At 42.1% G+C, this 27065-nt stretch overlaps 1 protein-coding gene across 1 annotated transcript in view; it reads left to right on the top strand.

The window, feature by feature from the left end:
- LOC125289301 (mitogen-activated protein kinase kinase kinase 11) overlaps positions 1-11953 on the top strand; it is a 52023-nt gene extending 40070 nt beyond the window's left edge. The window contains 6 exon segments of the mRNA XM_048236055.1: positions 190-306; positions 5879-6041; positions 7777-7877; positions 8360-9097; positions 11141-11451; positions 11454-11953. Coding sequence (XP_048092012.1) covers positions 190-306; positions 5879-6041; positions 7777-7877; positions 8360-9097; positions 11141-11451; positions 11454-11834 — 1811 coding nt within the window. The 3' untranslated portion in view covers positions 11835-11953.
- Positions 11954-27065: the final 15112 nt, after the last annotated feature.

The raw sequence follows: 27065 nt of genomic DNA, 5'->3' as shown, positions 1-27065 counted from the left end.
TGTGTGTGTGTGTGTGTGTGTGTGTGTGTGTGTGTGTGTGTGTGTGTGTGTGTGTGTGTGCGTGTGTGTTCAACCTTGACTCCTTGAGCCTTGTGACCGATGGCCTGAGGGTCATGATGTTCCATAGGTGCTTTTTTTCTCTGTTGTTTTGAGTGACACATCATGTGTGCTCTACTTCCTGATTCCCAGACTTCATCCATAAGATCACGGTACAGGCGTCTCCGGGCCTGGAGAAGAGGAGGAACTCGCCCGATATGGGAACGGGAACGTCACCCACCTTTGGCCCGCGCTTCCGAGCCATCCAGCGTGAGTGTGTCCATATTTCAGACGCCTATGCACGCATATACACACACACACACACGCGCACACACACACACACACACACACACACACACACACACACACGCCTATGCACATGCACACAAATGCAATTCAACAGGTACTCACTTACTGTCATCCTAATGTACACACAGCAATAATGCCACGACAAACACCTGCATATTAATATAAAAATATATATTATATTAATGCGTATTAATGGGTGAAGACAAGAAATGGACTTCTCTTACCGTAATTTCCCAACTATTAGCCGCAGCTTATGCATTGATTTTGCTAAATTTCTTCAGCTATGAGGTTAATACACGAGGGTAGTTAATATGGTATTAACATGGTTTTTATTTTTTAACTGTAATTTGCTGGATTAACTTTAACAAAGTGTTATTAATCTTATATCAAGATCAAAAATTCTAGTTGGTAATTTTTTCTTTACCCAGCTCTTTCTCGTAAAATCATCTGCCTTAAAGGTGCCATGTGTAAGAATTGAGGTAAAAATATCCAAAAAAATGAATCAAAAGAATGAGAAGAAATAAGGGCGATGATGTCATTAAAAAAATGACAAGGTATAGTGCTGCAGAGATATCAACCTGAATTAGCATGCTAAATTACTAGCCACAGCCGACAGGTGTATACTCTTTGGTTCAAGAAATGCCCACAAGCCGTCGCGAGTTATTAGTGTATTGCAGTTTGGCTGGCGGTTATGTTGCCCGCATACCGCCTCCCATGGCAGAAACTGGTATTATGACACCTGTCGGGCTGTGGCTAGTAATTTAGCATGCTAATACCTCAATTCTTACACATGGCACCTTTAATTTAAGAAGAGTTTGACTAATTTTCAAATGTTTCATTGTCTGAAATTTGTCTGCTAGTGCATTAAGTGAACTTGTCCTAAAAACAAGCAAATTTGGCTGCCAGTGCGTTGAGTAAAGTCTTCTTAAATTAAGTAAAAATGATCTTTCGAGAGAGTGCTAGGTATGTCTCTTCATACTAAAAACAGTACCAAGTAGATTTTTTGATCTTAATATAAGATTAATAAAACTTGGTTAGATTTCATTTGTTGCAGTGTGCACACACACCTGAATACACACTATGAATGCACATACACACACACACACACACACACACACACACACACACACACACACACACACACCTGAATGCACACTATGAATGCACATACACACACACACACCTGAATACATACTATGAATGCACATACATACTCACACACACACACACACACACACACACACACACACACACACACACACACACACAGCAACCATGTAATTTTGAAGTCATCGAACGTACATGAAGTGTAACCAAGAGAACAACAACAAAAAACATTAGGCTACATGACCCCTAATAAAACAACAATAATAGCCTCACATGGCACTATTTGAAGGGCATCACGATGAGCTTTAAACTCCAGCGAACTTCGTCCCGCGATGCTCTGTGTATGTCCATTTTCTTTGCTCTCTCATTCTCTATGGACAACATGGCAAGTCCACTCAGTCTGAATGATGTGATGATGGGTGAGTGTGTGTGTGTGTGTGTGTGTGGGGGGGTATCTATCTACCTATCTATCTATCTATCTATCTATCTATCTATCTATCTATCTATCTAGGTATGTGTGTGTGTGCAGGGGCACAGTGCTGTCCCACTGTGCTCCTCAAGTGGTTTTTAATGATCTTTAACTTGGAGAATGGCGCTCAGAGGGTTGCAGCGGTGTGGGAAGAGTCAAAAAATAAAATGAGAGTGCAAATCTCACTGAATGCAGAAGTTACTGCATTGGCGGAGCGGGGGGGTGGCTTTGGGGTCTCAAGCCCCGAATCTCTTTTCAAAAGCCCCGAATCTTTTTTTGTATGTGTTTTCAATTTCCAGCGATTCTAATTTCTAATTTAACTTCCCCTTGGTTTCTCTATAAATGTTACAAAATGTAGCCTACTATTACTGAGCAAATATCCCTTACTTTCAAAGCCCAATATTGACAGATAATCTGATTTCCCACACGATGAGTTTAGGCAATGCCAGAGCCGAGATGTAGCGGTTTTAAGTCATAAACCTGGCAGGAAAAGTTCAGGCCCGGCGCATGATCAGTTTAAACAACAAGCGGTAAGAAAAACTATTGTCAAGACATTAGACAATTAGGCTACTGTACCCGGAATACAAAAATAAACTTCAGAAAGACAGAAAGTTTGTTGTACTGTATTCTGTAGTCTGTAGATACCTGTTGTCAGTTGAGTTCGTTCAATTCATTTATTGTAGCCTAGGCAAATATGAAGCGGAGATGTAGCATTGGCTACGGTTGGGATTTTGAACTTGCATGTTTCATGCATTTTAGAACAAAACAATACCATGGGATTGATGTGTTCCCCATTTGAGGAACGTAATCAATTCTTGGGGCGTGCACAGACAGCTCAGACACAGAGCACATATAGGCCTAGGTTAGGCAACTTTCACTTTCTAGAGCGCATTCATTAGGCTACGTAGGCTAAAAGATGCTTCATACCAAAACAACGATCAAACATTATCAAATGTATCATGACGTGTTGTCACAAAGACTTAGGCTACTCCAATTAGAAAATCGAAACCAAAATCATGTAAGTGTAAGTGTTCTCTCATTGGCCTGTAGGAGACTATCGTTGATCCAATTTTGTAAATTTACTTGCGTCGTAAAAGTTCAATATGAGAGTTAAAATAAAGCCAGTCATACAGCAGAACATTTTATTCAATATTTTACACCTACTAGCCTAAATCATCAAAGTAAGTTTCAAAACTTTTCAGCAACCGTGAGTCATAACTCGTCCTGACTGGGGCAACCTATAAGCCTAATACGTCCCACTCTGATGAAAATGATTGAAAAGAAACCGTTTGCATGATCTTAGCTCCTCCGACCTTGTGCGTGGGAGAGCCCGTCCCGCGAGGTGGGGGGGGCCCCTCGCACGGGGCCCTGGTCCCCAGGCGAGGGGCTTGCGCCCCCTCAAGCTCCGCCCCTGCACACACACACACACACACACACACACCTGAATAGATAGATAGATAGATAGATAGATAGATACCCCCCACACACACACACACTCACCCATCATCATATCATTCTGTAAGTACGTGTCCTTCACACCCCAAAGCATTCACACACACTCTGACTGATGACTGTATGACTCAGCTCTAGCTCTGACTGAGTGTGTGTATGTGTGTGTGTGTGGTTGTGTGTGTGTGTGTGAGTGAGAGAGAGAGGTTGCTACACTACACACGGCCTTGCAAAAACACACAATTCTCCATCACAAGTCTGACGCTGTCACAATCATCCTTACAAAACAATAACATGACAGACTTGCTTCCTCTTTCTCCACCCACCTCTCTCTCTCTTTCTTCTCTCTCTCTCTCTCTCTCTCTCTCTATTCAATTCAAATGAGCTTTATTAGCATAACATGTTTTTGCATTGCCATAAATTAACATAATATCTGCATAGATTCTCTCTCTCTCTCTCTCTCTCCCTCTCTCTCTCTCTCTCTCTCTCTCTCTCCCCCCCTCTGCCTCTGTGTGTCAGTTTGTCACCCTACTGTTACTCAACTCCCACATTTTCTCAATGTCTAATTTCCTCTGTCTGATGAGTGATTTACAGACAGACACTAAGATCTTAACGAAACACAGTATGTGCGAGTCTAACATGCTTTACAACTCTGTACACATCTACGGTGACTTGTGAGTATTTCATAAGTGATCAGACTCTGCTGGGTAACTTTCCCACAAGGAGAGTACTGTGCTTATGTCAGGCCAGACTCGATGGAATTTTCCACTCACGCAATTTATTATGGAGGGTGACCTTCAAACGGACACATCTGCAGGACAGGTCATCACTGAGGTTATCTCTTCTGCTAATACTGTAGATCCCTAACACACACACACACACACACGCACGCACACACACACACATGCACGCACATGCGCGCGCCCGCACACAGACAGATAGTCACACAGATGAATGAGAAGAACGAACACACACACAAGAGTATTTTAAGATGTCTCATCCTGAAAACAAGCAAATGTGTCTGCCAGTGTGTTAAGCAAATGTATCGTAAAAACAAGCCAATTAAGTCAAATTGATCTTTCAAGAGAGTGCTAGGTAAGTCTCTTCATACTAAAACCAATACCAAATAGATTTTTTGATCTTAATATAAGATTATTATTACACGGCTCTTCAGAGTGCTGCAGAACGTTCCATTCACATGAATGGGCCTTCCCAACGTTCGGGCCTATGTTAAATCTATATAAATCACCGGCAAAGTATATAATCACCGCTGTCAATGGCAACGGGTTTTGTGCTTCTGATTAATGTCTTTCATATCACTACGCAAGGACTGGAACTTCATTCAAACGTGAAAGCAGACGGTTGATCAGCTGTGTTCTAAAGAATGTTTGATTCAAGTTCAGCAGCGTGTGTTGCGAACTATTTGTTTCTCAGCAAATGCCACGATGAACGGTAACAAATAGGCTAGGTTATGTAGGCTAAAGTCATATCGTGGGGAGTTTATTATTTCGTTTTGGCAAGTAGTCAGATATAATAAAGCGGAATAATGTATAGAACGCCGGTCATTACTGTGAAAATAAGTCCTTCAGGGCGGAACAAGACCCCCGCTCTGGCCGGGTCCGGGGTCGCTCTGTCGGGACTTATTTTCCCAATAATGGCCGGCGTTCTATACATTATCCCTTACATAACACTTGGTTAGATTTTATTTTATGCAGTACCCACACACACACACACACACACACACACACAGTCATACTCTGAGATGAATGAGAAACTATCCTCTCAGAGCTACTTTAACAAAAACAACATGGCTGAGACCTACCAATGTTTTATTGGCTACTAGTAGCATGTATTTAGCCCATCTCATCATATATACATCTTAAAGGGGAAATCCGGCATTTTTCACATAGATCTCTTTAACAACATCATGCTCCAGCTTGTAGCATTGTAGCTACCTGGCTGCAGCAACTGGAGCTAGGTTGCGGTCATTTTCATTTTTATTTATTTATTTCTTTTCATTTTATTTACGTATGGACAGTACTCGGTGGCCTATTTTTCTATGTGAATTTGATTTGATAGGATTTTTTACAGATTTACCAAGTGACTGTATCTATCAAATATATAAACCTTTTGGAGAAACATGTAGTGTAAGCTACTGGTACCTCACAGGTTCATTGGTTCTTATGATGTGTATATGTATCCATTTTAATCAGATAGTTTTGCCATGTTGTTGGATGTTAAAGTATTGGATATTTAATTATCATGCCAGTGTATTTTATGTATGTGTATGTGTATGGGTGTTTTTGTATGGAAGAAAAAAGAAAAAAAGCACATAGATTTTCAAACAACATAAAGGTATTAAAAACAATGGTCTTTTCTTTGTTCCTCTCTTTCTCTCTATCTCTCTCTCTCTCTTACCTGCTGTCTCTCCTTTCTCTCTACTTCCATCCCTCTGTCTCTCCCTCTTTCCTACTCTTTCCCCTCCTCCGGTCTTTCTCTCTCCCCCAGTGAGTCCCAGTGATAACAGCCGGGCGTTTGGTCTGGGCTCCCCGTGGCCCCTGGACTCTCTCCCTCTGAAGGCAGCCAACGGTGAGCGCAGGCTGGCCCCCCACTGGGGCCCCCAGAGCCCCAAGAGCCCCAAAGTACTGCGGCTCAGTCCACAGGAGAGCAGGTACAGTACCACTCACATTCGCCATGCACTGAAATATGACAGTTCTGTTTTATTCTGTTCTGTTCTGTTCTGTTCTGTTCTGTTCTGTTCTGTTCTGTTCTATTCTGTTCTGTTCTGATCTGTTATAATTCTATTCTATTCTGTTCTGTTCTGTTCTGTTCTGATCTGATCTGATCTGTTCTGTTCTGTTCTGTTATAATTCTATTCTATTCTGTTCTGTTCTGTTCAGAGCCCTCTTCAGGGTATATACTGTTTATTTGCATTTACATTTTATTATATTATATTTATTATACGGCTCTTCACAATGCTAGTAGAATGCTCCATTGACTTGAATGGGATTTCCCAACGTTCTATGGTAAAATTCATGTAATTACCGCTGCAAACATATAATTACCGCTGTCAATGGCAACGGCTTTTGTGCTGCTGATCATATCACTCCGCAAGTATTCCGGTCACTTCTTGCATTGGAACTTCATTCAAAGGGATAATGTATAGAAATAATCATTATGGGGGAAAATAAGTCCCTTCAGAGGCGGCAAGACCTCTCGGCTGGCGTCTGTCGGTTAAGCCCACCCCATAATGACCCCCATATGTCTATACATTATCCCTTACTTATTCATTAGGCAGATCGTTTATCCAAACTTTCTTACAGCATTAGAATAACATTTAAGCTAATTAACATTTAAGCATTTTAACTTTTAAGCTACAGAGCTACAGTTTCAGCATTAAAATAACATTTAAGCATTTTAACATTTAAGCTACAGAAATTCCACTACAGCAATAGAATAATATTTAAGGTACACTGCAGAGGAGGCTAAAGCTAAGAATTACCACTGCATCTGTCAATACTAGTACTAGACAGGTTAGGAGTGCCTACATATAGTACTAGATAAAGTATGGAGGAGGAGAAGAGGAGGTAGATATAAAAAAAGGAGAATTAACAATGTTTATCTGACATCTGTCTATCTGTCTTTTGCACCAAATAATATAAAATAATATGATTATGTGTAAAATAATATTGCATTTATCTATAAAGCAAGAAGCGTCTGTGTGTCTGTGTGTGTGTCTGTGGCACGCATATCTCGCTGACCGTTTGTCAGATTGACCTAAGATTTCGAATGTGGCTCGTGCGTGGCACAAAGGTGTGCACTCTCGATTTTGAAGATTTTTGAATGCATATTATGTGCGACGTTTATCGCTGCACTGCACTGTTTCCAAGGGGACCAGTTTCAGGGGAGCACCACCCCATGGATCGTGTACTGACAGTTGCTAGCTAGGTCTTACTTTGATGATAGTCAGTCACAATTTAAAAAACGGATTACTCGGGTATGTAGTGACCACTCAAAATAAATGTGCAATAAACTGAGGCTTCGAATAGCATTAGGAAGTTATTCAGTAAGCTTAATACATATTTAGCCTCAACTCAAAACAGTTGTTAGGCTTATGTCATTCTGATCTGTAGAAATGTCACATGCAGCCATGCCTAAATTTATTACACATGTATTAGAGGCCACATTAATTATAGGCTAATATATTATAATATTCAGTATTCATTATTGAATGCTTAGCTGGAATGATGTTTCCCCATCATCCTATTTTTAAAGCAGGCATACCTGTGGGCATGTAATTGAGCTACGGGTTTCTTCAGGAATGGCATGTTTGAACGGGCACTGCACTAGTTGTTTATAAAATAAAGAATATAAATAAAATAACCTCTACTCATCCTGTTTTGCAGTCTTTGTATGAGGGCCAAGCTCCTGGAGATGGACAGCAGTGAGAACGGCGACTCCAAGGCCGACTTTGAGGTGTACAGGCCAGCCTCTCCCACCACCAACGGTACCTCACCTTACACTACCCACTACTCCTCTATATCCAACACTACCCACTACTCCTCTATATCCAACACCACCCACTACACCTCTATAATATCCAACACCACCCACTACTTCTCTATAGTACCCAACACTACCCACTACTCCTCTATAATATCCAACACCACCCACTACTCCTCTATAATATCCAACACCACCCACTACTCCTCTATATCCAACACCACCCACTACTTCTCTATAGTACCCAACACCACCCACTACTTCTCTATAATACCTAACACTACCCATTACTCCTCTCGTATACCCTTACACACACACACACACACACACACACACACACACACACACACATTACTCGCACATTTGGGATTGTTTTCTGAAATTTAGGGAAGAAACAATTCCTATCACCATGTAACAGGGAATCTCTCTCTCTCTCTCTCTCTCTCTCTCTCTCTCTCTCTCTCTCTCTCTCTCTCTCTCTCTCAGGCTCAGGTTCTATGTCCTACTCTGTGAAGGAGCCTGCCTGGACTACCCTGCCTGAGGAGGACAGTGAGAGTGAGGAGGGGGGTTCCCCCTGCAACTCCCCTCGCCCTGTGCCCTCGTCACACCATCACCACCACCACCACCACCCCAAAAGCACCCACCGCGCCCTGCTCAGTAGCGCCACCCTGCTGGCCGCCGTGGCATGGGGCCGACAACTGGACCCGGAGCCCGTGGACACCCCTCCCAAAGTGCCCCCGAGGACTAATGCACTTCCTCAGCCAGTCCCCGCCCTGGCCTCCCTCTCCGCCCCTTGTCCCATCCACTCCGACCCGGAAGTGAAAGTCGTGGAGCCGGAGTCGGCGATGATGGGCGACCTCATCACCTTCAGCACGGACTCGCTCCCCAGGGGGCTGCTGTTCGACTTCCCGCCGCCTGCGCCACCGCGCTCGCCCGCCGCCGCGCCACGCTCGCCCGCTCCCACGTCACTCTGCCCCTCCATGACCGCCACCCACCTGGGCCATCATATGACAAGCCACCACCGGCTCACTCTCCCCATGGAGATCCGGCCGTTGCCCCTCACGCCCCCGCCACCCAACCCCCACCGCCACCGCACGCCCCAGCACAGCCCCAAAGAGTGGGCTGTCCCCGCCAGCAATGGAGAGCCGCCCAGTGACCCGGCCTCCAGCCAGGGAGGAGAGAGGAGGAGAAGGTCCAGCCAAGGCCTACACGCCTCTCAACTGGGTGAGTTATTATGCAATTCAATTCAGTTATGTAAGAATAACTATTATTGGTATATTGCTGTTGCTATTGTTCCGTGTTGGAAGGCTGTCTCTGTAGCTTTAGTTTTAGGTTCCGTGTTGGAAGGCTGTGTCTGAAGCTTTAGTTTTAGGTTCCGTGTTGGAAGGCTGTGTCTGTAGCTTTAGTTTTAGGTTCCGTGTTGGAAGGCTGTGTCTGTAGCTTTAGCTTTAGGTTCCGTGTTGGAAGGCTGTGTCTGAAGCTTTAGTTTTAGGTTCCGTGTTGGAAGGCTGTGTCTGTAGCTTTAGTTTTAGGTACTGTGTGTTTGTGTCTGTAGCTTTAGTTTTAGGTTTAGATTTAGGTTACATGTTCAAAGGCTGTGTTTGTACCTTTAGTTTTAGATTCCGTGTTCTACGGCTCTGTCTGTAGCTATACTTTTAGGTTCCATGTTCGAATGCTGTGCTTGTAGCTTTAGTTTTAAGTTCCATGTTCTACGGCTCTGTCTGTAGCTTTAGGTTCCGTGTCTAAGTGTGTAGTTGCTGTGTTTTTAGTGTTGGGGTTAGAAAGCCTCTTTCCATTTTGAGTGTCCGGCTTTTCCCGGGCCAGCCTCAGGGCATGTTTGTCTTGCCAGAGAGACGGCCTCATAAAAAAGTGTTTTATTTAGGCACACAGTGAGTGCCAGGACAGCATTTTTGTCATGTGTATATATTTACACATGTATTTATCTTTCTTCTCTAGTTTTCTTTGCTTATTCCTTTTTTGTCTTTTACTGCCTACATGCCTGATGCTCACTCTTGCTCCTTGAGGCCCTTTCACACCAAGACAGAATTTTGGGACAAAATATTTGCACAAATTCACGCTGCCAATTAAATACATGTGTTCTTTTTAGTCTTTACACACAGAGGATTGAATTTGTTGTGATGGACAATCAATTTGAGACTGATCAAATGTTGTCCTCGGTGTGTAAAGATATATGATAATATTTCATCCGAAAATTTGGACTTGGAGTGAAAGGGCCTTTATTTTATTTTCCACCCTGAACATGGGCAAAATGCCCCATTGACATCAATATGTTTTATATAGAGTCACCACACTGCCACCTGTGGTTGTATACAAAACATATTGATGTCAATGGTGCATTTTGCCCATGTTCAGGGTGGAAAGTGAAAAAGAAAGATTTCAAATTGGTGTTTTTGAAAAGAAAAGATCATGGAGAATAAAAATATATTTTAAAAAATATTTTAAAAATCTTTGTATATTCCCACAAGGTGTTTGGGTGCTCTGAAAATGAGAACCAAAATGATTTTTTAGACTTGTAAAGTCTGCTGTTCAGACCCTGAAGGAATTTATTTTCTGTTCATTGTTTTTTGTGAGAGTGTTTCTACTTATCTCAGTAAGGAAAATAAATCAAGAGCCTATGTTAAGTACAAATATGTCTTCTGTAGGCTTAAACAGAGCCCAGCCAAAAACTCCAATAAAATTTGTATCAAATTTGAGGGACAGCTATGACCATGCAGGATTATCCAGACCAAATGTGACTATTTTGCTACATACTATTCCTATTTATGTACCAGCATGCAAAATTTGAGCCTTCTACATGGTTTAGTTCTTGCGCTGTGGGCTTGTGAACTTTGACAAAAAAAAAGAGGCCGAACAAAATCGACACCCCCCTCCCCCTGTAAAACTGGCTGTATCTTGAAAAGTATTGATCTTACATAAGAGTAATTTTACAGTGTGTCTCCTGGGTAACATAGGTACACCTGGTAATTTTTTCAGAATTTTTTGAGACCTAATTGCGTGGGCCCTGGTTGAATTGACGTGGAATGACCCCTATTCTTTTTCTGATTCTTTCATTTAGTTTCATTCAGTTAAATATTTAGGATGCATTCAACATGGTGTAACTTATTATAAATACATTGGTACTGCTACACAACAGAAGGAACAAATGAAACTATGAAGAAATGAAAGTATTTAATGCTCTGTTTCTCCCACTCTCTCTCTCTCTCTCTCTCTCTCTCTCTCTCTCTCTCTCTCTGTCTCTCTCTCTAGTGTTGGACCTGCCCCTGTGTCAGGATAGCCAAGACAGCCATCAGACCACCTTCACCATCTACCCCCCTAACCCCCACCTGCTGAGCCCCAAGTCCCCCCGCATGGAGGTGCAGATCATCCCACGCCCGCGACCTTCGCCCATGCGGCCTCGTATCGACCCCTGGAGCTTTGTCTCCGCGGGCACTGCCCGGATCGGAGGGACTGGTGGCGGCGGCAGCAAGCCGGGAACCCCATCGGACGCCCGATCTCCCGGGGCTTCGCCACTGGGCTACCAGCTGTCTCCCACCAACCCTTTCATCACGAACTGCGGGCACCCCTTCCCTTGCCCGAATATGACCCTTTCACCCTCAAGGCCCAGCCGGCGGCCTCTATGTCCATTGACTCGCCCACGCCTTCGCCCTTTGACCCCTTCTCGGCTCCGCCCTTCCCCACCGCCAGCACCGCCGCCACAACCTCGCGCTCAGCGCCGTGCTCGGCCAACGGGAGCCCGACGCTGTCCTCGCTCCGCGTGGCGCCGCTGAACCCGGCTGACTCGCCCTTCGTGGACCTGGGCTGGGCGGCAACGGCGGCGGCGACGTCAATGACGCGTGGACGACCAATAGAGGTCGCAAAAGAGCGGCTGCTGTCACCGCGGAGAGCTCTGGGTCTCAGTCCCTTCAGGTCCCCAGCGCAACTCCGAGACGATCGCTTCTGAATACACACACACACACACTCCCATACACACACACACACACACACAGAATGCCCCTCCCCATCACAGCCTCACAGGGAGATCCAAAACCGAGGTCTCATTTTTTCCCTTATGTATTTTTATTGGGGAGTCATGGAAGGGCTTTCTCTGAGGAAACATGGTGAGTTGTCCTTTTTTTAGGGCACAGGGGATTTGGACTCTTTTGGACTAAAAGGAAAAAGAGAAGAGGAGATGGAGAAGAAAGGATACATAACAGGAAAAGGAGACTCCACACACACACACACACACACACACACACACACACACACACACACACAAACACACACAGCTCCAGCAGAGGCCTATTCTGGAAAATATAGAGTGAGAGACCGGGAGAGGGCCATAACCAGGAAGTTTGGGTACATCCGCTGTGTTGCCATGGAGATGAGAGGAATGATTGCCGCTAGGGCTCATTGACTTACACACAGATTCTCTGAAAGTCTGTACCAAACAGATTCTCTGAAAGTCTGTAAAAAATCCAAAACAAGAAAAACACAAGGTCGCTAATGCCATGAATTTCTGCTTTCTGTGTCTGGACCTATCCAAACGAGTCTGCTTAAAACTCGACTGGTGGGAGTAACGGTCTTGCGTTGATCTGCCCAATCACAGGCCTATATGTATGTGTCATGTCAAAGTATCTGTTTTGTGAAAGGGTTGTGTTGTGCGCTTCTCGAGTGTCTCACAGTATGCGATTCTCATTTGCTCTCATTTGAGAGGCTAACCGGTTGTTTTTTTTTAAGGGGGGTGACACACTGGCTACAATGTGGAAAAACGACACACACACTCAGACACATGTACCCAAACATGTACACAAACATATACAAGCACACATACATATTCACATCAGGCTTGTGCAAAATTCCAGAATTGAATTGAAACTGGCTCTTAAATTCCAATTCAATTCTTGAATTTCACTTGCATTTCAATTGAGGTAGCAAACAGGAAGCAGAATTGCAATTCGAATTGTGCACAACTCTGATTCAAATACATAAATACATAAACCACTTACACACACACACACTCACACAAACACACACACACACTTCCTGTCACTCTAAGGTTTGTCAGCCTTGTCAGACTATAAAGACTGTGAGTGATGATACTTTCAGAGCTTGTTGCTGCTTGGGGAGTGTTTCAGTCCAACAGATGTGAGGATTGTACTGTGGGCTACACCTACACAAATCCCATTTCTATTTTTCTTTTATTTGCAAAGTTTTTATTTTTTGGTCAATGGAGGGAAATGTAATCCACAAAGTCAAGCCTGTTCCTCCAAAAATGGCAGATTCCCGGCATTCTGAAAAACATTCCAGAACACAAATGAGCTTTTGACCCATGATGAAGAAAAGCTAAATAAAAGAACGAAAGACAGGGAGAGGAAAAAGAGAGAAAGAGAAAGGACACACACACACATACACACTTAGACACACACACACACACATACACTCTACACATTCCACACACTCGTGCCAAAGAATGTGACCGCTCAGGCCTTTTTTTTTTTGGCCACCCTTTACTGAGAGTCCTGCCACCATTGTCCTGGTTCCTTCGGTTCCTGAGACTCCCTCCAGAACCCGCTCTGACCTTGGGCCTTGCCCGTGGCAACACCAGGCTCGTAGGTGGAGTGGGTGATTTATTCCGGGGTGGGCCGTGTGGAAAAATCAGGGCTGGCAAACTACCGTGAGCTTCCACCTCGACTAGGGATTTGTTTCCGGACACAACGCAGGGGAGGAAGAGAAGACGATGGACAATTAAGCCATGGAATGCTAACATGTACAAAAAAAAATCAGAGGTGTTTCTGCTCAGCTTCAACACCTACAGGGAACCAAATCAAGACTGAGAATTTTTACTCACCACTACATACTGAATGGCTGGGGAAATAAGAGATATCGAAAGGTCAGAGGGGTCTCCATCGGTTTTCATTTAAGTACACACTACAAAAGTTAGTAATGTACTTTGAGAGAAGGCTGTTAGTTGACACCCATCTTAATCAAATGATGAAGTGTTAACACCAGACAGCTCTCGTGATTGGTTCAAAAAAATTGGACACCTCCCACTCTTTGTCTTGACTGGCGAGGATAGCCACCAATAGCCTCCTGCATTGAGCCGATGAGATTGTGTTCTTTATTTTCTCCCGCTTCTGCACCATCAGGCGAACAAACTACTGACTGGATCTTGTCTCAATCCATTCTACCTCTGTTCCAGGGTGATATCCACACATCCTACTCAGATCTTTATCTTGCACCCCCATCCCACCCCCCCCCCCCCCCCTTTCATTATTTCACCATGGCTCCTCTCAGTGTCATCTACGAAAACTGCATTTGCAAAATGGAAAACTGCATTTGATTGATCTCCATATTCTTCTAGACTCGGTGTAGCCAATTGTAGATTGATTATTGTGGAGGTCGATGTGGTTAATGTTAGTGAGTGAGGCAATGGGAGCATCCCAGGTGTAGGAGCTTAGGCATAGAAAGTGGTGCTAGCTGTGTGAAGGAATCTAAATCGCTAATACAGCTCGTGTTGCAAGCCAACATGGCTAGTTTTTCTGTCAGAAGGCTAACTGTATGTTGTCTGTTGCTAGAGTCTCTTTCCGGCCCACCCTGCTTTACAAGACAGATCATTCAGTGGTCTCATGCTAACATGTTTTCATTTCAAGCACTCAAGTAATATCAAATAGTATTTCACTGTGAAACAGCTGTAGCAGCATAGGCTAAATCCATTAACTAGGTATAGGCTAAGCATTAGATTAAGACGTGAAATGTGTGAAGGGCTTGGGATCCTGAATATGCTATTCACTGCTGTGGGTTTCCTGTGAATGAGAATCAGAAGTGACAATCTGCATTCATAATACTTAAGGAACCCCAGGCAAGAAAAGCCAAGGATTTTTTTTTTGCCTGGTGAATGATGTGCTCTTTCAGAAAAGAAATATCAGGGCAAATAAGTTCAACTCAAATAAGCATCACTTGCAGTTGATAATCTGTGCATCAGTTGTGGGAGTGTTTCCTCAGAGTGCAGTGTTTGTGGATATGACTGAGATGTGTTGGCTCATTTGGACAGAGGACAATGTTTTTCCCTTTTTTAATCATGTTGTCCATCCTTTTAGTCTTAAAACAACACAGAAAGCACTCTGAATCAGAAAGATTTCTGAAGAGGCTCTTCACTCTCACTCTCGCAATTCTGAATTTGATAGACATGCTAAGTCAATTTGAGCCCTTCCTCTAATCACTGATGATGATGATGATGATGAGGAGGAGAATTCAGGTCGTAGCCTCCATGACTCCCAAGTTGCAGGAGAAATATAACCAGGTCAGGTCGGGAAACTTTAGAACAACCACAAGCCTTTAATGAAACCAAAAATGGTTCGGTTCACTTCTAGGGTGTGTGTATTTTAAAGGATATTAATCACTAAAGCAAGTCAGGCTGCCAATTCTTTTTGTTTTCCTGCAGTTGAGCAACTTCCTCTCTCTTTGAGATCCGTTGGGCTTTTTTCCCTTGTTCAAGGTCACTGCTGATTTTGGACTTGTGTTCCATAATATTCCATTCATTCCTGCCTTTGTATAGTTCATGTGGAAACTAAAATCGTCAGCATAAAAAAACATAAGCAGTATCAGCGTTTTAGGCCCCTCCGTGCGCAGCGTCAACAGACATTAAGCTCAACTTTTCTTGGAGCTGTTCTCTCCCTTTTCAATGAGTTTGTCCTCACTAGTGTCACGACTAACACAAGCACAGGACTGTTCTTGAGTCACTTTTTAACATCAATGGGCAAGTGTACTCCAGGGTGGCGTCCAATCAGAGCTCTCGAGACAATCACTTGGAGCCAGTGAGGCAAAGTTTTCTTCTGAGCTGGAATGACCCTGCTGTTCATTCACAACTCATGGCTTTCAGTTAAGGTCATCCTATCATCAGTCCACTGCCTCCCGGAACCCCATAAAGTCACATACTCCAAATTAAATCACTTGGAACACGGGATTCTGTTGTCTAGACGACAGGGTTCTCACAACGCATTGCTAAGAGCAACTGAACCAGGTTACTGTAAACAAATACAGACTTGGGACTAAAGCATTATGAAGACACTGTGATAGGCTGCACACAGCCTGAGACCACACACTCTCTCACACACACATACACACACTTCCTTTCTGTGTCAAAACTCAACCACTGTAGCTAGAACTCTTTGGCTTGTAAGGAGTGCTGTTGACTGGCGACTGAAACAAACACTTGGCAAGTAACCTGGGCAGGACTTCCTGGTAGTTTCTTCAGAAAACACCTCCTTCAGCTGTAGTCTTAGCCTTGTGCCAAAGATGGGTTGCCAACTACCTCGCCTCTCAATCTCTGACCTAGGAACGAGCCATGATCAATAGCCTAACTGAGTTATTGAGAAAAGTCCTGACAAATAAAATAATAATTATTATTATTATTGGGACTTTCATGTTAGATGTTGATTCGGTCTCTAGTAAGCATGAGGGGGAGTGGATTGTGATTTGTGGGTGTACCCACTTGTGATGCAGTGGTGTGTAATTAGCTGGGACTCAACGTAAAGACAACCATTTTAGTGACGATCAATCTGCCTGGTGCAATCACACAGAAGGGTTGCCTGTGTGTTTTCTTCCTCAGTTCTGAGTACTGGAGGAATCTCCCCTGTGGTGAGCATTGAAACAGATACAACATTCATGTAGCTGAGAGATTATAAAACAAAAAAGATAAGAGTTTTAGAGCTATTGATATTTATTCAAGGCCTGTATACACTGGACGAAACACTTCAACAGGCCTCAGACAAATTCCACGCCAGGATGCTTGATTTAAAGTTTTTTTGTGTGTGTTATTGTTCTTTTTTCATGCCTTGTCATTTTCCTTTTTGTGTCTCTTTTTTCCACCTTTGTGTTGTGTCTTATTTTCACTGGAGTAGAACCAAGGTATGGGTGCTGCAATGTGCAAATACAGAATCTTTTTCTCAATATTCTCGATATTAAATGCAGTGTGAGGTTAATCACACTGTATTATCAGCCATGTGTGTGCGTTTTCATAAGACTACATGAAATGCTTTCGTTAACATACAAGCAAAACAAACAAAAAAGACTGAATAACCTTTATAGGTACCCATACAAGAGTTGTGAGCAATATGAGAATCTGAAGAAATCTTAACTCTGCAAAGGTGTGATGGCAGAGTTTCTTTTCACTTTTTACATTTTTGCTTTTTATTAGTGCATTTTCTGCTGATTTTATTTTCTGATGTTTTGTTTTTCCAACCATAGGCTTTATAAGAAATACAAATATATATTATATTTCATATACATCTCAAAGCCAGCATTTGGTATAAGACATTGTTTTTTTATAAACAGACAAAAAAAAAACAAATCTTCTGCCTCTATGCTCGAGGTGTTCTATTCTTGTGTTTTGTTGTTGTTTATTTTGTTTGTTATTTGTTTATTTGTGAAATCTTCTACTGGGCTGGGCCTAATCTTTGAGTCTGTAAGTGATTTGAGTGAGTGCAAGAATGAGTGCGTATTTTGTGTTTGTGTTCAACTATTTTAACGGGGTTCTAACCTGTGGAACATTAAGAAAAATGTACAAAAAAAGACCAGAAGTGAAACAAGACCAAATAAAATTTTAACACAATCTTGAAGAGGACTGTGGGGTTTTTTTTGTGTGTGTAACATCCTTCTAACCATCCTTCATGTACAGATTTGTCAATCCTCCTGATGAACAAACCGAATCATTGTACGATGGCACTTTTAAAGCATGAGGGAAGTTTGGATGGAGGTCTATACATATTAATACATTTAGGCATAAACTTTTAATGCATAAAGTTTACATGTTTATATGGCTTATCAAGGCCATCCACTGAATGGATCTCATACTCTAATAGCTTCTCAGGGTCATACACTGATTCCCCATTCCACTGAATGGATCTCATATTGAGAGCCTTCAATTGTACTAGTCCAGGAGAGTGGTTTCTCTGAAGTGGGTGACAACTGCTTGCAATCTTGTATTAATTTTAAAACATTCAAATCTTTAAATACCTGGCGTGGTCATTCACCTTATGTTATAATCAATCTCACAATAGGTGCATGCTATAACCCATCTTTGACTCAAAAGTCTTGTTTTGGCCTGCTACAGTGATGCCATCTGGTCACCAGTAGATGGCGAAGTGAATAACATTGAGGCAGAGCTGCAGATAGAGTTTGGACAACTTCTCAACAATAGGTGCCATACTGGTGCCATATTGTGACCTAAAGTCAGATGGCTGTACAGTGTAATCCTACGGGACAAACATACAACATCAAAGTAAACCATTAATTTTCACTACTCTCAGGCTCTTAAATATTATGTATTATATATTATTATTATTTATTATGGTGTCTAATTACTTTTACGCTCAAACTGTGTTGTCCCTATCTGGACATAGAGATGTGGTAACAAACAACACAAGTTGTGTTATTCTCAACACACACTGTGTATACTTTTAAAATTAATAACAAAAGCAATGTGTTAAAAACTAGGCGAGTTGTGTTATTTTCAACACATTCATTTTAAGAGTGTAACATTCCTACATATATACACCCATGTCTGTTTACCGGTCTGTTTAACTGAGAAACGGTATGAAGTGACAGGTTGCACAGTCAGTTGGCAGAAGTTGTGACCGACACAGATCACAGAACGCTTGGACGGAGTGGGTCACTAGGCCTGAGTTCGGTGGTGATATAGGTAGCAAGCTACATCAAGCCGGAGACTCCGAAATTGGCGAGACTTCTCTGGTGAAGTGAAATTGAATAAACCAATAACATGCAACCAGTGTTTAATTCTGATCTATCTATTTATCTTTTATTAATGAACTTCGGCCTGACTCTGCCCAATACGCTGTCAAACTGTCACTACACTGTTTGTACGTGGCTCTGGATTGTGGTGGGATTGGCAGTATTCTGGAGGAGGATGTGCTTGTGCTACAGGGCTGGGAGAGCTTTATTAAAAACAATTTAATAACCTAAATTAAATTTGACAATCTAAATAAAATCATTCAGCCAATTCAATACCATGAGCAGACTGTAAACATGTGTGAATCCCTTTAGCTACACCAGCTGGTGGGAGTGTAAACCACAGAGTATCCCCTTCTTAGCAAAAGCATGATACAACAACCAGCAGGGTGAAATACTACACTCTTAAAACAAATGTGATGAAAATAACACTATGTCCAGATAAGGACAACACATTGTTTTTGTAATTCATTTTAACACAACACATCTAGTCCAGATAGGGACAACACTGTTTGTATTGTTTCTAACACATTTGATTTCAGAGTGTAAAACATGAACTTCTGTCCAGGAAAGTTACACTCTTAAAACAAATGTGTTGTACCTATTTGGACACAGAGATGTGTTGAAAAACAATGCAAGTTTTGTTGTTTTCAGTGCAAGCTGTGTTATTTTCAACACATATTTTGTAACAAATAAAAAAGGAAACAACACAAGCTGTATTGTCCCTATCTGGACACAGAGATGTGTTAAAAACAACACAACGCAAGTTGTGTTGTTTTGAGCTAAATGTGTGATTTGCAAGCTCTGTTTTATGAGCGCAATAGGAAGAGGTTTAACACAAAAACACAGGTCACACCACTTTAGTCATGACAGGGTTGCATAGATGTCAGATTATACACCTGTCACTTTGCAGTTTATTGGGTGGTTGGTGTGTGAGTGTGTGTTTCTACTCCGGTGTATTTGTTTCTGTGTGTCTTCTAACATGTAGGTCATCTGACCGAACAGATATCACACCACTAAAGAAATGGCAGATACACACAATTGCAAAGGCTTTTATATGTGGGCAAATAACAGGCAAAAATGACTAGAATCAAGAGTGGGTTGTAAAAAGATACATTTAAAAAGCATTTTAGACAGAAAAGTAACTACAGGATGTATCCCCTTTTCCTAAACAAAAAATCAGTGATCTTCATCTGGTATTTAGTCAAAGTCACGTCTGAAGTTCAAAGCTATTCTGATGCAAAGTCAATAACAGTCTGAATTTCTAAAACTCATGATTTTGTTGCTCATCCGTTTGGGTTAAAGGGACACCAGGCAATGTTTTCGTGTTAATTACTCATCTTCGTAAGTCGGTATATGGTTAAATGACTCGTTACAGGGCGAATGAAGACTCTCTCGCCCGCCCCTACTGCCTGTAGGAAGAATATCCCGCTTACAAGTTCAGTGTATCGCATCCACCCAATCGAAGCAGGATCAGTTTACAGCAGAGAGGCTAACTAAACGCTAGAGATTGTTGCAAGCGTGTGTATAATGGCAGAGCCAGCGAAGAAGCAGCGAAAACCCTTGACGGAAGACGCAAAGAAAAGGAAAAGAGCTTCAGACCGAGCGAGGGGGAGTTTCGTAGAGAAAAAGCATCAGGCTTGCCTTGTGTCCCTTTAAATACTATTGAAGCTAAATGATCATAAGTCTTACACATCAGTGTTCTTGCACACTAGCACACACAGCAGAGGTTCTGTCACCACTCGTAAACTCATGATGGACACAGCTGTAGTGGCCCATGGGTCATAGTCATAGAAAGGGTCAGGATCACACAGCTCAGGACTAAACACAGCATGTAGAGCACTACAAGGGTGAACAGGGCAACTGCAAGCACAGATAAACCTGGACGCTTGTGTCTGGGTGGGCTAGGAGGAGAGTGGCAAAGTCTGATGGTAAACACACTTGTTATGATGGACAGGATCACTGGCACCACACAGAAGATGAGGTTGATGGTGTAGCCAATGGTGACAAAGTGACAGCTGATCATGAAGATCCATACAGTGACAGACAGAATTGAGGACCAGAAGAAACTCACAGAGCATGATGCATTAAGAGACACAACCCCCTCTAGTGCCACCAGCTGGTGGAAGTGCAAACCGCAGAGTCTCACTTCAGCAAAGGTATGATACAACGCCCAGCAAGTTAAACGATCATGGCATGGATTTCCGTCCAGGAGTCTTGTGCTCACAAAAGGACTGAGGAGTATCTCCACTATATCACTGAAGATGAGGGAGCAGATGAACAGTGAGACATGACCCCCTGCTTCCGGTCTAGATGCACAGTGTGTAACATGTTAACAGGAAATGCTAAATAAAGTAAAGGCCTTTGAATGTGTGCTGTTCAGTGCATTAATAACCAGGGCAGGTCAGAGTAGAGGGCCCAGATGACAGTGGGCAGCCCCGCACACAGACCAGCAGAGAGAAACAAGGACAGCACAATCTCCACATCCATGGTGCAGGAGTTGGATGTGTAATTCGCTGGTTCTGTTTTATGAGCACAATAGAAAGGGGTTTAAGAAGATAGAGAACCATACTGTAGGTCACCTTGGCCAGAGCAGTGTGTCAGATCTTACCCTGTCACATGCGTTGGCATGGATGTGTATGTGTGAAGGTGTTTGATTTTGTTGATAAGGTGTTTCATTTGCCCCACTCAGAAGAATGGAGCCGCATGGCAGAGAGCTCGCATTGACCTGCCCTGGTTATTAATTCACTGAACAGCACACATTCAAAGGCCTTTACTTTATTTAGCATTTCCTGTTAACATGTTACACACTGTGCATCTAGACCGTGCATCTGACCACACCATTGTGAACAGATCACCAAGCACCAACTACAAGCAGTAAAAAACTTTTGTTGTAAGTTTGCAAAAAGTTTAAGAATGCATATGAAGAGTTTAAATGCAAAACCCTCTAAATCCGCCTGGCCACTCTTCTTTTAAGTGAGCATTTTTTATTAGGTTCCTATCTTACAGTCTATGGTTCCTATAGACCCTTTCAACAATAAAAACAAAATCAATGCTTGAATGTTCTATTTGGGCCCCAATCTACTTCCTCTGCATTAAGATAACATATGGAATGTTAAAAAGGAAGTCTTGTGGGGCCAACTATGATGCTGATAATGGAACTCGAGAATTGTAGTCACTACATCTACGAAGTCTAAGTAAGATAACCATGTAGTCTGTTCAAAGATAAGATACATTTTGACAGAACTACAGACCTCGTGAAAGTAGTACCTAAAATGACTCCATTCACTTCATTGGAAAATCGCGGTTGGTCTGTTTACACATTAAAACCATACTTTTACATTTCGACTCCACATCGTTGTAACACCATACCAGTATTTCTTTTGAAATTGAAATGAAGTTGTATGGACTGGACTATGTTTTTTTTTTTTTTTTAAACGGCAACGAAATTGTGAATCTCCAGAGCACACTTGGCAATCGACTCCTTCGGACTTTCCCCTTTAAAGGTGGCAGCAAAGATGGCAACATTTCCGGAAAGGTACTGGCTTGATGAAATTCATTCTGGACTCTCTATCCGACGTATGTACTCCCAATCATCCGTAAATTGATCTAAAGTGCATTTTACTCCGGATAATTCCTTTAACTTGAACAGTAGTGTGGCGTGGATGTGTATAATATCTGACTGAATGTGTGTTTCTCAGTGTTGTAATCTATACAACTGTATATATGAAGTTTGAATGGAGCTAGCTGGGCATTGAACTGGGCTGAATGGACTGGGAAAAAGACATATATTTTTTAAATAACCTGAATGAACATGGATTCACTTTAAACAATTATTTGGTGCTGGCAAGGCATTGAACTGGGCTGAATGGATTTGGATAATGTATATATATATTTTTTAATGACCTGTGTAAACATGGATTGGCTTTAAAAATGTTTATTTAAAAAAAAAAAAAAAAAAATTTTACATGACCTTTACACTTGGTGCTGGCACGGCATTGAACTGGGCTTCATTCAAGGATTCCAACGGTACCTCATTTATGAAAATCGGACATACGGGTCAAAAGTTACATGCACACACCTTCATATACACAGACAGCCAGCCCAGCCCATTAGACAGTGCCAGATGGCTTAGAATTGACCTGTCGCTAAGCGCCACCCTTAGAACGCTGATGAGCCAATGACAGTCCAGCCTCAACGAGACTCGGACATCAGCTCGGACAACTCCATAGGAAACAACAGGGAGGAGGCATAAAATTACAAATTAATGGTTATTTATGGAGTTTATTAACTCAAAACAACCCGACGGATAACCATGGTCAAACGTTTCGCATGGGGGACGTGTAATACTGATAGCCGGTAACCCGAGAGGCTAGAAAACGTTTGTCCGAGTTTTCACACGGTAACAATGGAGGGCGGGGCTTAGCGACAGGTCAATTCTGCCAGGTGCAAGCTTAAACAATTAGAGCTGTGATGTCACAATCAGAATTAGAATCCTGAACATTCTGCCATTCATTTCAATGGGGCCGAAAAACGCAGAAAAACAGGAATACCGCGAAACGACAAGGGCCAGCAACACGAAAGTAACAAGCTCCCTACACCGGTTCGGGCCTGAATTTTTGGAGTTTGAACCGCGTCGATAGCTCAAACGGTCTAGGAGCAGTAGTTAGTACAAAAAGTGGGTGAAAAAGAAGAAGTAAACTTAAGAAGAACAATAGTGGGCTTGCTCCGCAAGCCTGCTGTGGTCTTGCTGGATCAAACCCACTAATAAGAAAACTTAAGAAGAACAATAGTGGTCTTGCTGGATCAAACCCACTAATAAGAAAACTTAAGAAGAACAATAGTGGTCTTGCTGGATCAAACCCACTAACTACGATGGTGTATAAGTCTCACTGAATAACTTCTCTATGTATCTGATATACAAATATAAATAAATTTGCTTGAATTATGTTTATTCCTTGTAATTTAATTCCGGTATGTACCGTATGCTTTCATAACCTCCAGAGCTTTCACTTAATACAGCCATGGTTTAACAAGCGAAATTCATAAAAGTGTATATGAGGTCTTACCTGTTTGGCCTAATGTCGCAGAACTTAATGCACTCTCTGAATGGCCTACACAACACTACACCACTGCAGTTGAGAGAACCAGGCCCCTTCCCCTTCTCTTCATTTCTCTATCTTTCACTTTCTCTCTCTCTCGCTTTCATTTTATCTCTCCCTTTTCTGTTCAGTTTAATCAACTGAATAGTAAGTATAAGTAAAATGATGTTGCTTCTTTACTGAATCCTACCAAAAGAAAAAGAACAATAATGAAATAAAAATAAAAAAAGGCATTCTTTTTGATATCTCACATTTCTAAATGACAAGTTGTCCACTTAAGATTTAAAAAATGCATTCATTAACTCTGCAGTTCAGTTCAGCATTAAATCATCAAATGGAACCTTTAGTCAGCAACATTCATGGTGATCCACTTGGAATACCACATCCCTGAAATCATCTTGTCTTGGCCTTGTTTATGTTATGACCAGAGCCAGTCTTAATATAAAAGTGGGGGCTCGTCCGGGATTGTTTTGTTCTCTGATTTCAAGTTGCAGTCAGCAATCATACATGATTTCAAGCTCATAACATGCTTTGCCACATTCAGCAATCATATCCTCATGATCTGCTAGCTGCCCATTCCGTGTAGCCTGGCGAGCCAGACCCACATTAAAATGTAGGGTCTGGGCACTCACCGTTCGCAGTGCTCAGTCCGAGGGGCGGGATAATCAGTTGTCTTTCAAATTCCCTCTGCACGCAACAGGGACTAATAGGATATTTGTTTTCAAGTAGCAGGGAATTCAAGCCAAACCGTTGCAACTCTGCCATCAATCATTATGTTAAGCCCACCAAACGACTCTATACACGATTTCAATGGCCTGATTAAGTTTCGATTTCTGGAGCTCACAAGCCAACGGAGAGTTGCTAGACTAGCCCTGGCAGCAAATTTAATTTCTCGGCCAAAACAAAATGTACGTTGTTTTGGACTTCCTGCACAACTGACTGCACCATTAAACAGGTCCTATATTTAGAAATGAATGTACTTTGCCAACCACAGATTAAGCCATGCTGTGCAATGCCAGTTGTTTTTCTTTGAAATGTATGATACGAGAGAAACGGCTAAAAGTTGTGTTTTTGTCCTTCTTTCTCTAATTTGACATTGTTTGCATTTGTTCTGTGCGGAGGGGGGTGGGGGGGTGGGGGGTGGGGGTTCTAAGGGCCCAGCATTGACAAGGGGCCCCAGAGAACAAACATTTATTTCATAGGGCCCAAATGTTCTAGCAGTGCCCCTGGTGTGTGCATGTGTGTGTGCACATGTATGTGTGTGTGTGTGTGTGTGTTTCTCTGGGTGCGTGTGTGTACGTCTCTCTCTCTCTCTCTCTCTCTCTGTGTGTGTGTGTGTGTGTGTGTGTCCGTGCACATACACATCCTGTTTCTCTGGGTGGTGTCTGGTGCCCGTCTCAGTTGGTGGGTATGTTTCTCAGCTTGTGTTTCCTCACTGCGGTCTGCTGCAGTGCCGTTCTCTAACAGGGGGGAAACACAATTTAAGTTTTTTATGTGTTGGCTTTGTTCCATATCTATGCGTGTATATACTGTACGAAATGGTATATAGTAAGGACCCATATGGACTGAGAATGGAAGAATAGAATTTTGACATATTTCACAAAACCCAGCCCATAATTATTCACTCTGCCTTGATTGAGTATTTGTCAAAAGATCTGACTCACATACCTAAGGGTTACAGGCAGTGCATGCACCTTTTGTCTTGCTAAATGAAGCAGTCTAAAAGGGCAGCCCAATTTTGATAGATTCTTGTCAATCCTTCATATATACTGTACACTAAATTACAACGGTCGTTCTCCATTATAAATCAGCTATATGCAAAACAAAGAAGCAATTCAATAAACAGTTCAATAATTCAAGCACGCGAGACCATATCCTATTCCACTAAACCATGCTTTATTAAAACCAAGCAGAGTATACCCTACACGCATTTGCACTCGTCTATAATTTGAACTCATTGGCAAAGTGAAACTAACTTCACCGTGGTGTCAGTCAACGACAGTTAATTACTTTCACTATTGACTGACAATGGGTTACCATCGAAAACATAACCTGGAAAAAGCAACAATTACCCCAATAATGTTGGAATGACTGAATAAAAAATGTTTATCCTGCAAAGAAGTTGCTTACATCTCGTGACAGTGTGTCTTCAGCTGTGCTTCATATTTGCCTCTCCGTCAGTACCAATTTGCAAATGATGGGGAATATTGTGAGATGTATTTTGTAATATCTTTATTCTACAGTAATTTCTGTATGTTTTTGTAATGTTTTGCATGGATGTGCGCTGGTGCACATTTGTGGATGAAAGAAGCATAGTGCATTGTGCACCCGCCCATATCACTGATAATGCGCCCTTAAAGGGATATTAGCATCTCGCCTGCTAGAATCACATATAAAAGTGACTAAGATTTCTGGTAATTTTCCTATTTAAAACTTGTCTCTTCTCAAGTTAAAAAAGTGTAAGCAGCAGGCGAGATGCTAATGGTCTAATTCGATTCAATGATCTATCAGGCTGGAGCTAAAAGCCAGACTCAGAGAACGGCTGGATGAACTTACTTGAGAAAGGTAAAAATCAATTGTTTAACTCAAGGGGAGGTGGAAAATGAGTGTAATTCCCCAAATGATGATTGTCATGACCAAGACAACTTCTGGTAATTCACTTTGATTAACGTCAAGTTCTCATAATCAACCCAAACAATGCCAACTTGTCATGAAAAAAACTGATGATACTTATTAAAATTACACTTAATGGTGCATAAATCTTTATGACAGTGTCATGTTGTAGTTTATCATGCCACTCTCATGTAGATACCTTCAAGTAAAGTGTTACCACAATGCTACATTACTGCAAAAACTTGTCACTAACCACTGCATCCGTATAGTCCATCCATGTGTCGTCCATTCTTATTCTAAACTAAACAAGCATACAATACACCCTTTTAGAGAAGGGGAGATTTGGATGGTATTAAGATAGGCGTCGGTACTGTACATTTCACTTTTAAATTCTACAAACATCTCTGAATACATGGCTATGGACTGATTCTCCAATACATAAAATGCCTATGGATCTTCATGTTGAGAACATGGGGTATGGTGTTGGAGGGACTCCGGATATTGCTTTAGTCCGGTAGAGATAGTCCCTCTGATTTTGGAGACAACTGTTTGCAATCTTGTAGTAAATACATCTTTAAAAATGAATATACCTGGTGTTTTCATCCAACTTGTATTATACCTGTATTATTTTGACCTGCTAAAATAATACCACCTTTTCACCACTAATTGGCAAAGTGGAGAGGATGTAGTTTGTATTGAAAGGATTCTGAGTGAAGCTGTGGTTATGCTAG

Source organism: Alosa alosa, chromosome 24, assembly GCF_017589495.1.
Source record: "Alosa alosa isolate M-15738 ecotype Scorff River chromosome 24, AALO_Geno_1.1, whole genome shotgun sequence".
Taxonomy (NCBI): Eukaryota; Metazoa; Chordata; class Actinopteri; order Clupeiformes; family Clupeidae; genus Alosa; species Alosa alosa.
The sequence above is the reverse complement of the archived record's forward strand: the minus strand, read 5'-3'. Positions and strand labels throughout refer to the sequence as shown.